Raw genomic sequence first — 15,127 nt, 5'->3', positions numbered from 1 at the left:
GATAGGCATACTGTAAAATATGTTTTTTGTAAAAAGGTTAGCATATTTTCTTTAAAACTAAATAGGATATTAAAATGAAGTTTGAGCTGAAGGGCAAAGACAGCAAATTCCAGTGAAGGTACAGATATTGCTGCTATAACTCGACACACATGCCTGAGAAGTCTCAGTGCAGAAAAACCACACACTAAAAATAACATGGTTTGGGGGAGAAACAGTGTTGGGGCAGACCACTCAAAGCCTATGTAACTTTATAACCAGAGCACAAACCAAATCAAGAACTGGTACCTCTGGAGGTAACGTGGACAGGCCAGGCTAGCAAGTCTGGAGGCTTTCTCTGAGGACATTAAAGAAGCACAACAGCTGAGTGGAAATGGTGGTTTGTGGAGGCCCAGAGGCAGCACAGGGGGAACTGGATCGCGGAGACAGTGGGGTTGTATTAAGGGAGGTGCTGAAGGAAGAGCAACCTCCTTCCCGTGGGCCCAGAGCAGCCCAAGGTGAGGGAGGGCGCCTCAGGGCTAAGTGCCCATTTTCAATATTCCTAAAACAGAACCGAAAGGGTTGCTCGTGCAGGAGCCAAGCAGAGGGCTTCTTCCTTCCTTGCTGAAGGTCAAAATTCAACTCCCATAATTCTGGCACCTTACCCAAGAGAACTTGTTCATGAAACAGTACAACTTATACATTTTACTGACATCATTCCCCTACCTCCCAATCATACATCAACTAATTCACGTTAAACAGTCCCATCTGTAGCAGTCTGTACTAGAGCATGTGCAGAATTTATAAGGAGGTGCCCAAACTGGCCACATAACTCTTATCCCTTCACCCGCACCAACAGGTGCGATTGCGTTCCCCTTCACTCAAGTAAGAGAGAGCGGCTTGAAGTCGCTGCGTATGCCTGCTGGAGTTTGCTGGGTGGGGTGGGCTCCAGTACCCTTGTGTCTGATTCCTGTCTGGAAAATCTACAAGGCAAGACACAGGCTGGCTAGATGCTCTGATGGAGCAGTGAAGGAGAGGTTGCTACCTTACAGGACGGCCTGCCTTCTCTGAGTTTTGCAGGCATGGGGTTGGTTTAAGTCCTGTCCTGTTCAAGAGGACCACAAAGAAGGCAAAAGAACCTTAGCAGAAAGCAGCTGAAAGCCAACAATCAGAGTTCCAGGAGCTGAGGAAGGAGCCATAAGGTGATAAACAGGACAGAGACGATCACTCATATTAAGGCGATGTCAGTGGAAAAGCCACACAGTTAAGGCACTCGGCCAGGATCATGGAATTACTCGTAAGAAAAGAACTTGGTTTAAACACCTACCAGGCACAAACGGGGATGCTCATCACACTACCAGCCTGTTGAAAATGTTCTTACCCCTCTTGTTTCCTATTCTCCAAGTCTGGGGGAGTAGTGAGAGACATGGGGGTTTGGGGGTGAGGAGGGAGTCAGAAGAAACAGAAGGGAGGGATGAAAGGAGCCAACCAGGGTGGGAAGAGAGAACCTGAAACTTTAAATCAAGCCCCCAATCTGGACTACTACATAGGGCTGCACATTTTGGTTTCTAAATTGAGAACTGTATGCTATATTTTAGGACCTGAAGTAGTAACTAGAGGGTAAAACTTATCAAAGAGTGATCACAAAAGTCATGGGCCGCCTGCATTTTCTGGGGCTCAGGGAAGAACTAGTGCCACTGGGCAAATGTAAAGACATGGAGGTAAAATTGCTTTAAAATTATATACCATGTGCTTGTGCTTGTTCAACGTAATCGTCTACAACTTTCACTGTTTTCTTATTATAAAGGTAATACACGCATACAATGGGTAATGTGAATAATGAACAACAAATCAAAATCAGAAAATAAAAAAAATATTAACAGTTTAACTAGACAAAGACAGCCGTTGCGAACATTTTGGCATATATCATTTTAACCTTATTTTCCTTAACATACATATGACTAGAGTAACATATTATATGCTTTCTTACATTGATAAATATTCATTTAGCCAAATTGTTGAATAGCTTTATTCCTTAACGAAAATGTTTATTAGTGGTCAAAAGTTTCCATAAAAAGAGGAAAAGGTATTGCCTTATGAAAGAAAACCTTTGAGAGTAGTATAAACCACTTCATTTGACAAAAACAAAAACAAAAACAGAACTGAGAGCCATAAAATACCAGTTTTGTTTGTTTCTAATCTGGAATAACCAAATGGAGGTGAGTAACCAGTTTTCCCTTTTCAGGCAACATTTAGACAGTTTTGGTTTCTAGAGAAGTGAGGCTGCGAAGATCTCAAATGTTTTGGCTTTGCCTTTCTTACCCAAAAAGGAATAAAGCATGCTCAAGAGTTTATGTTGCTGGGAATAAATCCAAAACTTAAAAATAAAACTGAATTTATAAAGCTCTCTGTTAAAATTCTACAACCATAAATTAGGTACTTACAGGACTATTAAGGATCATCAGGCACTGGTCAAAATGATGATGCTCCATGATTGAATGGCAGTAGAGCTGAGCAAGTGGGTGTTCACTTCTGGGTTTGTTGAAGAAAGGAAAAAAGTTTAAAAAAATTATCAATTTCCCCAGTATATCAGTTATCAATTTCTTCTTCTTATTGGTTAACTGAAAAAGAGGCTACTTCACCAAAATTAATCCAGCTAACAATTTTCTCTCCTTTTGCTAAGAAGAGTGAGGGAATCTCTGGGAAATACATATAAAGAGTCAAATTGTTTTCAAATACCAATGTTAACTGATGCCGGTTCAAAGTATGAACAATTTCATTGGTTTTAATATTTATTAAAATAGTAGAAGGAATAAGGACAAAGGATTACTTTCTCTACACGTGAAAAAAATCTCTTCCATAAATTTCCATGCAAGCCTTTCTTCTGAAATAAGGCTGAAGGTCAGTGTTCCTATGTGTGCCTGTATATAAGAGTCAACTGAGATGGAATTAGCTGAGGTGTGAGTGATGAGAGGCAAGGAAATGGGGGACAGTGGGTGCACATCCCCTTCTAGAGGAAGGAAGGAGACAGCTGAGTCAGAAAAAGTTCCCCACGTGGGATCCAGGTTATTTCAATGCAGGACATCCTGGCAGTGCTCTAAAATGAACTTGGGGAAAACAGTTAAGACCATTTGGCTGAGTGAAGTGAGGGGAGGAATATTATAGTCAATTCATTATATGTAACAGTCACAAATCAAGTTCTAAAGCATGACAAGCAGAGTCCTCCACCTCCTATTTCTCATGACCCTTCACATGTGAACACAAAGCACCATTTCCACTCTTTTTTCTTTAAAAGAAAGACAAAAAGTTATAGTTCCTGAAAGTCTCTGTTTCTTGAATTAATAGGACAGGGGTTTATGAATTGTAAAGCGCGATACAAGTGTTAGATGATACAATTGATTTGTTATTCCTCTGTACTAGTACATGAATCATTACTTTACTTTGCATTTAATTTGTTGAAGATAGAGAACCTACCCAAGACAAGAAATGTAACACAGGAAAAAATGAGTTGGAGTGAGAGAAGCTTAAGGGAAAACAAAAACAGTAAAATGAAAATAAAGGGAAGAGAATGGGTGATCTCATCTACTCCTAGTGTTTAACCCACCACGGATATTGCTGACTTCCAAACTGCCATGTTTTGTTGTTGTTGTAACCTTTCCCAAGTGAACTCCTGCCTTGTCTTTTTTGTTCCTTCCATATTTATTGAGTTGTACCATGGGTCAGATACTGTGCTTATCACTGGACAGTGGGAAGACAATGGATGGACTAAAATGAGCAGATTTGTAAGAAAAGATAAATTTGCTGGAACCAAGACTGGAGATGCATGGAGACTACTGGGATTTAGTTAGGAGACTAGTGGGAAACCGTTCTAGTAACCCAGGTAAGAGACAGCCTGGGTTAGAGTGGTAGAATCCCAAATAAAAAGAGCTGCTTAGGAAGTAGATTAGTTAGGAGTTGGCAATGAACCCTGATGTTGGGAGCTAGTGGGGATGTGGGAGATGAAGGGGGAAAGTATGGAGGCTAAGCCTCTGCTTTGTCATTTCTGACATAGGAAAAAAGGGAGAAGATGATTAGAGATGGGGGATGAAGGAGGGGAAGATGGACTAGTTGAGTGTTGGATCTATTAATTTTAAGGTGCCTGAGGTACAACCAAATGGGTATAACGGTCTGAACTCGGGTCTGGGCTGGAGAGAGAGATGTGGATCCCATCAACATGCTTGGAAATCCAAGCCACAGGAGTAGATGAGGTGCTCCAGGGAGACGGCCCGGGATAAAAGAGGGCCTAGCATAAACAGAACCGATGATCTCCCTCCAAATCCTGCCTGTATTCTATAGTCTCTATTTTGGCAATAGCATTTTCTCATCACTCAGACTGGATAAGCTCAAGTCAACTTCAGTACAGCTACCGCCTTCCTCATTCCCTTCACTTAGAAAAGGAAAAGCTTCTAGAGTATCTGTTATTTTCATTTATATGAGGAATCCAAGCACATCCAGTATTAGCTTAGTATCAGTTTTATTCTGCTAGGTGTTTATAAGTCTGTTACCTGTTAGACTGTATTCCTTTTGAGTTTGTTATCATTAGGGAAAACAAATCTACCAATTACTATTTACTGAGAGCCTATACCATGTCCAGCACTGTGCTAAGTAGTTTACATTTAATTTTTACAACAGTCCTCTGTAGGACGCTTCAGCTCCCCACATCAGAATCTTTGGTCCCACCTCTTCCTGCAGCCACTGATGTAGTGTCCAGCTTCACGCCTGCTCTAACAAACTGCACGAGGAGCCCGTCAGAAGGCGCCTGCCCTGGCCTGCCGAGAATACCTCTCACTTCTGCCCACAGGAGGGCTCTCTGCACTCACACTCGCTCAGCCTGGAGCGTGTGGAGTTAAGGCCTCTGGAGGTCCCCTGTGACCAGTGGGGTATGGCAGTCTGTGGAGCTGCCCCTCCCCCTGCAGTCTCTGTCCTTTTGCGAACGGTTCTGGGTCTCATGTCGTAAGACTTCGCAAAAGTGCCTGGTGGGACTGAGCACCAGCTGCCTGCATGGGTGGACAGCTGGATACCTCGTCCTTCTCCTGGCTTTCCCTTTCTTCTCTGTTTCCCACTCTCAGGCCTGCATTCCTGCTCCCTGGGATTGCAGGCGCTAATAAGCTACATGCACGCCAGCTTTTGTCTCAGGCTGTGCCTCCTGAGTGACCCAGGCTGAGACCTCTAAAACTGGCATTTTAGCATTTGTTTTTTAGATGACCAAAAGTTCAGAGAGATTATCTAACTTGTTCAAGGTCAACAGAAAAGGCAGAGCCGGGATTCACATGCATCCTTTTCACTGCATCCACTGGCTTGTGACCCACAGCACTGCACACAGTATCCACTCACCAACCCAGTTAGAAGCTGGACTAGAAATGCGATTAGGTGGATATAACACAGACATGTTTAAAACTTCGAACACACATTACATTTTTAGACAGTGCAGAAAGGACGGTTTCACATTAGAGAAAATTCTTGGCTTGTGAGATAGATGAATGCAAATTATGTGTTTGCCTTTACTTACATTCTAAAACTATGGATTTATGAATCAATGAAAGGGTGACAAATTCCCCAAATTTCCCATTTACAAAGATATTCATGGAAACCAATGCATTCTATATCCTGCTACTTTTTACTCTTTCGAACACAAGGCTTCGTTGCCTCTTTATTTGAGGGTGTGTCACAAGGACCCATTAAACCACTCCTGCTGCTGGGTTATTCCCACACGTCAGTGAGCAGTCATGGGCTAGCACGCCCTCCCTGCATCTCCTCTTGTCCTGCAGTTGTTGGTCCATCTCTGAGAGTGGCATAGGATGCCAATGCAGAAATCAAACCAATGTCTCAGAAGTACAGAGCCTTAGAAATCAATAGCAAATGAAAGTTCTGTGAGAAAAACACAGCCACCCCAGCACAGTACTCCTTTTCACTGATTCTAACAACTGTCCTTAATCTGGCTTCTCATCCGTGTATATTGCTCTGGGCTCAAATCTCTTAGCTACTCTTTGTGACCCATGTCAACCCATTTAATTTTTTTTTTTTTTGGTAATGTATTTATTTATTTTCAAATTTGGCATTAAAATTTTTTTTTATTAATTTTTGGCTGCATTGGGTCTTTGTTGCTGCACACGGGCTTTTCTCTAGCTGCAGTGAGCGGGGGGCTACCCTTTGTTGCTTCTCATTGCAGTGGCTTCTCGTTGCAGAGCACGGGCTCTAGGTGCACGGACTTCAGTAGTTGCAGCATGTGGGCTCAGTAGTTGCGGCTTAGTTGCTCCGCGGCACGTGGGATCTTCCTGGACCAGGGATCGAACCCATGTCCCCTGCATTGGCAGGCTGATTCCCGACCACTGCGCCACCAGGGAAGTCCCAACCCATTTAATTCTTAACTTCACAATTTCTATCCACATCATCACTATTGCCTTCTATGAGTCAGGGGTTATTTTATGTTCCTATTCTCTGTGATCACAGATATTCAAGTTGATGATTCATTTGACCTTGTGATCCCAGTTCTTGGACCTCCTTGACTCTGCTGATTGTCCTTTTTTCACATCAACAATAGACAATCCCTTCTTTGTTCCACAACTCCTAGCTGCTACTCCCTGTCCCTCCCTGGGGAAAAAAAAGCAAGATCTTCAACTCCTATCTGTCCTTAACAGTATCCCCCTGTGAAAATAGCTAAAACGTGTTGAGCATGTAGTCTGTGCCAGGTACTGTTCCAAGCACTTTACATCTACTTATACTCCTTAATCCTTATAAGGAACCCTGTGAGACAGGCACTGTCATTATTCTACTATACAGAGAAGGAAACATAGAGAGGGAGTTTAAATGACTTGCCCAAGGTCACCAGGTGAGAGGAGTCAGGGTTCGAATTTGCACCATAACCATCACAGCTCCTGCGTGGTCGTCTCAGGACCAAATGAGCTCATGTACATAAGTGCTAGAAGGAGTTCCAAATGCCATGGGATAAGAGCTGTATTAAGTGTTAGCTTCTATTATTATTATTACTATTATTATTAGCGACTAGCTGAACTTGCACTTTATTCATATTCAGATCTCTAGTCTCTCAAGCCCTCCGACCTCACCAAGGATGATCTCACAGCTAAAACAGACTCTCCTCAGTGTGAACTTCACAGACTGTGATTCCTGTGCTGTCTTTACTGCTCTTTTAATTAAGCCTCTAGGAGCCTGCTGACCCTGTTACCACCGTGCCTATTCATGACCTTAGCTCACTCCCATTCCTCTGTCACAGAGCAGAGAGGACCATGGTACAGGGCAAGTTCTTCCAGGACAACTATACATGATCTGATTGTCGTTACCAGGAAATTTTTTATTGATTTTGCTGAATCTCTAATCTTGAAAAAAACATTCATTTGGTCATTGTACCTCTTCTAACCACCATACTATGTGTTACTTTCTCCTCATTTGCCAAAACTCCTTTCCCCTCCATCCTCCTGCCCAAAGGACACACACACGCATACACACTTCTCAGTTCTTCATGGTTATCAGTGGCACCATAATTGTTAACTTCTTGGACCCAGAGTCATGATTTTCCCCCTTCCTTCCTGCATATAACTAGCTGTTCAATATTTAAACAATTTTCTCCTTCAGTCTCTTCCTTTCTCTAGCTAATATGTGATGTTCACATACACCTGGCTTCCCCTACCTAACAGCTTTCTGGCTTAACTCTGTGGTTCTAATTATTACCCATTGACCTTGTACCTTAACTTACAGACTTTTCTTCCTAAACAATGTCTTCATTACCCATTGCAGCAATGGCTCCTTGTCTTTCCACTACACCGAATATAAAATTGCACGGCTTGGTTTTCCAGCTCTCCCTCGGAAGGGTCTTCTAACTTCCACTTGTTCATCCTCTTACTTTCCATCCCTAGTCAGTGAGCCTTCTGACCAGTCAGACTAGCCATCACGTCTGTTCCATGAATAGGCCCACTTCATGGTGTCCCTGGAGTACCTTCATGCTCTCCCCTCTCCAAATCCTACACACGTCAAAGACCCGGTTGCAGTCTCACTTCCTCCATTAACAATAAGGATGGGCTACGTTGATCATCATCAGTCTCCTTCTCTACTGACCACGTACAGCCCACGTTATCAAACACAGGACTTACTAGATACTTTCTGGCATTAATCACCATTTTCATGAAACTACGAAAATTCCTTGATAACAGAAGCCGAATCTTATACTTTTATAGCTCTCTTTCTGCCTAGCAAAGTACCAGGCCCCAGGAACTGCACATTATCTCTTTGCCTAAAATGTAGGATAATTTCACTACATTTATAAAACACCAATCCTGAATCTAACCAAATAAATGCATCTACAAGAGTCCTCTTATATTGACTGCAGGCCTAACGTTGGGAAATTTCTCTACATAAGCAGATGTCTGCGCTTCAGCCATTTTGTTCCTATGACTGCCTATTTTTAAAAGAATAATTCAATAACTATCTGGAATCACTCTTCCTTTCATCCACCCATGTGGGAGAAGAAAGCACAAGCAATGAACTCTTCTCCCAAATATTTCACTGGCGGACTTGAAGCGCTCTTCGTAATGGCAATCTTCCTAAGCCAAGAAGGAATCAAAGAATTAGATAATGAATCAAAACACAGTTTCCTAAACAAAGAATATCTTACTTCAATTTAATTTTCTGAAAAGATGTTCAACAAGAACAAATGACACAGTCCAGTTTCTAACTTTGCTACCATATGAGGGCTTTTTGTCTTTTTGATATATTACTTTTATTTTTGTGTCTTACAGTTTTGGTTTTCTTTACAGAGTGTTTGAATATCTGATGAGGTCTGGACACAGTACACCTTTTTAGAAGTTAGTTCTTTATATGGAAATGTTTCTAATACTCTTAGTCTCCAAAGAGTTCCCTGGTTAAGAAAATCCTACTGGAGGTATCACTCGTTTACCACTAAGGAAAGCAAAAAAAGAAACATCCCTGGGAAATTCTTGGTTTCCTTTACTCAAACCACAAGGATGTAGGAAGAAATAAATATCTCTGAAACTCCTTTAATTTTTTTAAAAGTTATTATTACTTAGTGTAAGTCTGCTCTGCGGTGTATGTGGAAGCAAGATTGTGCAGTCTGACTTTTTCCCAGGACTTTTTTTTTTTCAAAGAGAGGATGACGTTTCTCCAGATGTTTTTCCGGGTAATTATTTTTAAATAAACAAAGGAAAAAATAGCTTAGTGGTTTTTTTCACTCCAAAGCAGGGCAGTATGGCAATCCATACACTAATAATCCATATCCTAATGATATGATGTTCAGTGCTGAGGTAGGAAGAGAAGGCAGCACCGCTGGCTCTTATCCTTAGGCTGTGCTTGACTCTGCACTGTAAATCTTTTCACGTCTGTTGTTTCCTTCCATTAATTACTCCTGTGTTGATGTGAGGCTCAGGACCACAATCACATGACAAAGCACAGGGTACAAAGGACATGTCACCCAGTCAGTTCTCCAAAACATTAGACTTTAAAGAGGAGACAGCAAGCCTCTGATAGTCAGGCAAGAGCTTGCTATCTTTCCCCATCAAAGGTCAGCAGAGGACACGGTTGCTACATCACTACAATTCTTTTTACATGAAGTTTTCCGTTTACTGTATTTAGATAAAGGTAATGTGATTAGAGAGCTTTCTGAAATTCCCTCAAGATATCAGACATGTGGAATTTCCTAGAGAGATCTATGCATTAGTTGAATCACTTGCATACCTTAAAAATGCTCTGTAGTAAGAGATTTCACCATTAAAATGTATGCCTTTCAATTAACTTGCTTCAAGAAAATAAAAATGTCACAGTGGCTCAAAAATCAGATGAAAAGTGATATCACCTTTATTATCTCATTTGTCATTGCAAATGTTACTTAAGCGTGGTCCAGAAGGGAGCCTGAAAAGCTTGTCTGAAGAGTTAGTATCTTACTCACCAAATCAGCCAAAATGCAGGCTTCTGATGATGACAGGACTATCACTAGCATCTGCTCCTAAGATTTATTTAACACTTAGATATGTACCAGGCATTCTACCTGGTAGTGATGTGTGCTATGTCTTAAAACTTATATGAACCCTATGAGGTAGGAATGCTGTTATCTCGATTTCACAAGCCAGGAAATGGAGGTGTAGAGAGATGAGTGTCCTGCCCACGGTCACACAGGAACTCTGTGGCAGAGGTAGAATTTGAATCCAAGTCTGACCCCAGAGCCCAAAGTCTCCAACACTGTGTTCCACTGCCTTCACTAAGACCAAAAGCCTCTTTTTAGGCAGCACTTACTAAGTACTTAGGATAGAGCTAAGCACTTTTCAAATATTATCTTTTATCCCAGGGTGAAATTCTACCTTTTCTGATCTACTCTTAACAGTTTTCCAATGAAGCTCCTAAGCTGGGTGTATATAAACAAAAGCAAAACGCTTGGTAATTATCTAATGAAATAAGATTCTCAACATAAACAGTTTTTGAACTTCAGGCCAGAGATATTACTAACACAATATTGGACTTGCATTATGTTTTCCATTTCCCTTAAATAAAACCAGAGTATGCTGTGGGATCTTGACCAACTGAAATTTTGTACCATCAAATTATGCTGTGGCTTTTACTTTTAAAACTACAATTTAAAAGAAACAATCTCTTCTGTTGCTGGGGTGAATGCCTTACCGCTGTATGTAAGAGTTATTCACACCGCGGTGATCCAAATCGTGGCTTAAGGCAGCAATCAGCAGTGCGAGTATCTCCAAGTCAGTCAGCCTGTTCTGCACGACCGAAGAGTAGAAGAAAGAAAGAGAAAGAACAATTTGGTAAAGTGCATTTTACCACCTCTTCCCACCAATCACGTGGTTTTCTCCTTAGTGCTTTACATATGTGCTTTCTAGTCACATAGGACTCATGCTAGAATCCTACTCTGCAGGCAATCAGTTGTACTTTGTTTTCAGAATGGGATTATCATTATCAACAGAAAAAGTTCAAATGCCTCAAATAATCAATAACCTGTCCACCTATAGTCAATATTTTTTTTTTTTAAAGAAGATGTTGGGGGTAGGAGTTTATTAATTAATTAATTTATTTTTGCTGTGTTCGGTCTTCGTTTTCTGTGCGAGGGCTTTCTCTAGTTGTGGCAAGCGGGGTCCACTCTTCATCACGGTGCGTGGGCCTCTCACTATCACGGCCTCTCCTGTTGCGGAGCACAGGCTCCAGACGCGCAGGCTCAGCAGTTCTGGCTCACGGGCCTAGTTGCTCCGCGGCATGTGGGATCCTCCCAGACCAGGGCTCGAACCCGTGTCCCCTGCATTAGCAGGCAGATTCTCAACCACTGCGCCACCAAGGAAGCCCTCAATATTTTTAATACTTAAAAATCTATATATATATATATGTGGAATAATCCAAATAAACTTTTTTTTTAACATCTTTACTGGAGTATAATTGCTTTACAATGGTGTGTTAGTTTCTGCTTTATAACAAAGTGAATCAGCTATATGTATACATATATCCCCATATCTCCTCCCTCTTTGCGTCTCCCTCCCACCCTCCCTATCCACCCCTCTAGGTGGTCACAAAGCACGGAGCTGATCTCCCTGTGCTATGTGGCTGCTTCCCACTAGCTATCTATTTTACACCAAATAAACTTTAAATAATTGTTTTCTCTGTGATTTTCAGTTCCCTGCAGATTCTGCTGCCTTTGCTCTATGTTGTCAGTTGTTATATCCTTCACTCTCTCCTATTAGAAACATAGACAATGTGAATATTAGCAAACAATAGGGAAAAAAAAGAGGATTAGGAATGAAAATTTGGCTTTGAAAAGTTGTGCAATATATTCCAAAGCCAAATAGAGGTTATTTTTTAATACCTGCCATTTGTATTATCTGCATGACTGTTCTCCTTCATTAGAAAGAAAACACAAGGTAAAACTATTATCAGCTGTATTCTGCTGCAACTCTCAACATTCTGTATAGTATGTCTACAACATAACATTTTGTTATTCTTCATAAAAATCAAGGACAGACTTCAGTGGTATAGTCCTTATGACCATCCCATACCACAAAATAGGTTCACCCTATTTCTTTCTTTTTTTATATATAAATAAATTAATTTATTTATTTATTTTTGGCTGTGTTGGGTCTTCGTTTCTGTGCAAGGGCTTTCTCTAGTTGAGGCAAGTGGGGGCCACGCTTCATTGCGGTGTGTGGGCCTCTCACTGCTGTGGCCTCTCTTGTTGCGGAGCACAGGCTCCAGACGTGCAGGCTCAGTAGTTGTGGCTCACGGGCCTAGATGCTCCGCGGCATGTGGGATCTTCCCAGACCTGGGCTCGAACCCATGTCCCCTGCATTGGCAGGCGGATTCTCAACCACTGCACCACCAGGGAAGCCCCACCCTATTTCTTATAAATGCTTGCTACGGCAGGAAAGTACTACTATGGTATCTGATATGGCTTCTTGGACAACAATCACTTTTTTTAGCTCTAGCCAGCTAAAATGTGCACTCTATGAAAGTAGAGACAGTGAATAACATTTTTAGAATTTATTAAATAAAAAAGAGCATGGAAGCTCTGAATTAAAAACAGTTTTATGATGTATGCCTGGAATCACTGACATAGAATAACTTGTCGATTCCCACTGAAGTTAGAATCTAAGGACAGAGATACGAAAAATTTGGCCTGGAAAAGAACGAATTACTTGAATGTTTTCTGCATTGATCTTCCTGTAAACAGTCTCTGGTCAATGTATATGAAACCAAAACCTTTTCCATGAAATAGTACTTATAAGATTATCAGAGTGCTCCAGAGAAAATGTGACAGAGAACCCTGGACTCATCTATGGAGCCAAGTTCAGGATCTGAGTGGTTTTTGAGGAATTCTACTATGGAGCAGGTTGAATGTGAAAATGAGAAATTTGATACTTTTCTTATATTGTAGAGTTTTCTTCTGAAGGAAGCATTTATTTGCCCAAAGGCTATTAAAAGTTTAACATGAAGCTATTTTAAAGATTTTTAAAAATAGGCCATATATATTATATATGAAAGAAAATTAGAAATTATTTTGCCATACCAGTGTTCCTTAATTAACAAAATGTAATTTATTTTGTAAGTGGCATTAAATATTATTCTCAATCGTCATTAGTGCACATTAAAAAACACTTGAAAGAATATGCTGTATTCTTGCAGCAAAGCAACAGAATGTCTTAAATATATAAATGCTCTAAGAAGTACCTGAATTTTGCCTGCTTTTAGTGCGGCAAACATGCACTGAGCTGTATTAAAGGCATGTCTCCAATTATGATAGGCGACATTCTTCCGATAGTTCTTCTTAACACTTAAAATCCACCTGCAAAGAACCTTTAGGAAATAAAGCGTAAGTAGTAAAAATAACTGCTGACGTTTATCACACATTTATTAATCTTCACGCACTGTACAAAGCATTTACATCTAACTCCCGGGACTCTGAGGGAGGCACTACCATTTTGATTATTGTACAGATGAGGAAAGTGACATTCAGAGACTTGCCCAAGGTCACAGTGCTTGTAAAGGGTGGGCCCAAAAGTCAAACCTCAGCAGTTTGACTTCAGAGCCTACCATGCAAACCACCATGCTAACTAAATTAGATGTGAAATGCAAGGCAGCTCGAAGAAAGGTACTTTTGTCATGGGTAGGGCACAGACTAGCTTTCTAAAAGATATTATGTCCATGTGTCATCAATTAGGAGAGTCCAAGTAGGCAGTCACATGTGCATGAATTCACTCTCAGGGAGCCATGCAAGCAGCCAGTCTCCAGGTCTTCTCATGCTCCCATTCTGTATGTCTGCAAAGGTAATTGTGCGAGGCTCTGGTGATGGCTTGGGGGCAAGACACACAGCACATGTCCAAGGACAAACTGGAGCTCCAAGTCCCAATCTTTGTCCCTTTTAAACTATGCTTAAATATTCAGGCAGAGTTACTGCTTGGTTACCAAGAAGTAATTAACAAAAAATAATATATGCAACATAAAGCCCTGGCGTATGTGTGTGTGTGTGTGTGTTATACACATATTTTAAAAGATGGGGAAAAAAAGGATAGATTTCAGAAAAATCTCACAAGCTGGGTTTAATTCAACTCCTAAGTGGTGTATTCAGTAAAATCCCCAGGGACTCATGGGCTGTAAGCTTGATAATTTTGTGTTTGTGTTAGCATCAGAGTCTGCCTCTCTTCAATACTGAATGATTTACTATACTTTTGGGGATCTCTAAAAATAAATATGTGCTTCTCCCTACGTGTATCACTGGAGATATTTCAAACACAAAGGGCATTGCCCTGGGGAATAGAAAAAGTACCAGGGAAACGAATGTTGCTTTAACAATATTCAACACAGTTTGATTGGCTGTAAAAGTAGGCCAAAAACAAGGTTTCTTCTTTGTTGGTAGAAATTGTTTATAGAGGATTTGGCAGAAAAATCAATGCTTTCATATCCTCCCTTTTCTTTTCAGGTCTCTTTGTTCCTGTTCTATGACGCAGTTCACAGGGAATTCTGATAAAAAGAACCCAAATGTCCCCTAGCTCTTTCACCCCTGAGTAACCATATTTCCCAGAGGATTTCCGTATGCCTAAGGTTGATGTGCTAACCTGAAGTACACTGCAGCATGACCATTTCTCAACAAAGTCGACCCCGAAGATGATAGATTCATCTTATTAGGAGCATTTTAAGTAAGAGCAATTAACTTTCTTTGATATGCTTAGAAAGTGAAGTGTCATAGAAAATTACTGGTGATTAATTAAAGAGTCAAGGAAAGTAAGCAGGAAAACCCAAAAATTTAACCTATGGACATATCTCTTTACTAATCATAAATCTGTAGATAGAATTAAGTAGGCACTTATGCATATAATGTAAAATAATGACCAAAATGACTCTATGAAACCTAATTCCTGATGGACTACTCTATTCTGCTTCTTTTTTTTATCTGGCCACGCTGTGTGGCTTGTGGGATCTTAGTTCCCCGAACAGGGATAAAACCCGGGCCATGGCAGTGAAAGCGCTGAGTCCTAACCACTGGACCGCCAGGGAACTCCCTATACTGCTTCTATGGAAATGGGCCTATTGAACTAGGTAACCCAATGGATACCCCACTGTATCTACTTAGTAACTAGATTCAAGTACAGTTTTGGATTCT

The 15,127-nt window shown here is 40.9% G+C and overlaps 1 protein-coding gene across 4 annotated transcripts in view; it reads right to left on the bottom strand.

Annotated features, from left to right (window-relative positions):
• PDE5A (phosphodiesterase 5A) overlaps positions 1–15,127 on the bottom strand; it is a 146,954-nt gene that overhangs the window by 15,359 nt on the left and 116,468 nt on the right. For all 4 annotated transcript variants that reach the window (XM_082645870.1, XM_082645867.1, XM_082645869.1 and 1 more), the window contains exons 13-15: positions 13,198–13,323; positions 10,654–10,748; positions 2,421–2,508 (exon numbers count right to left, since the gene is read on the bottom strand). In XM_082645870.1, coding sequence (XP_082501996.1) covers positions 2,421–2,508; positions 10,654–10,748; positions 13,198–13,323 — 309 coding nt within the window. The remainder of the gene's footprint in view (positions 1–2,420; positions 2,509–10,653; positions 10,749–13,197; positions 13,324–15,127) is intronic.

The sequence above is a fragment of the Mesoplodon mirus genome, assembly GCF_964341445.2.
Source record: "Mesoplodon mirus genome assembly, chromosome: 2".
Classification (NCBI taxonomy): domain Eukaryota; kingdom Metazoa; phylum Chordata; class Mammalia; order Artiodactyla; family Ziphiidae; genus Mesoplodon; species Mesoplodon mirus.
Note: the sequence above shows the minus strand (reverse complement) of the source record. Positions and strands in the feature narration are given on the sequence as shown.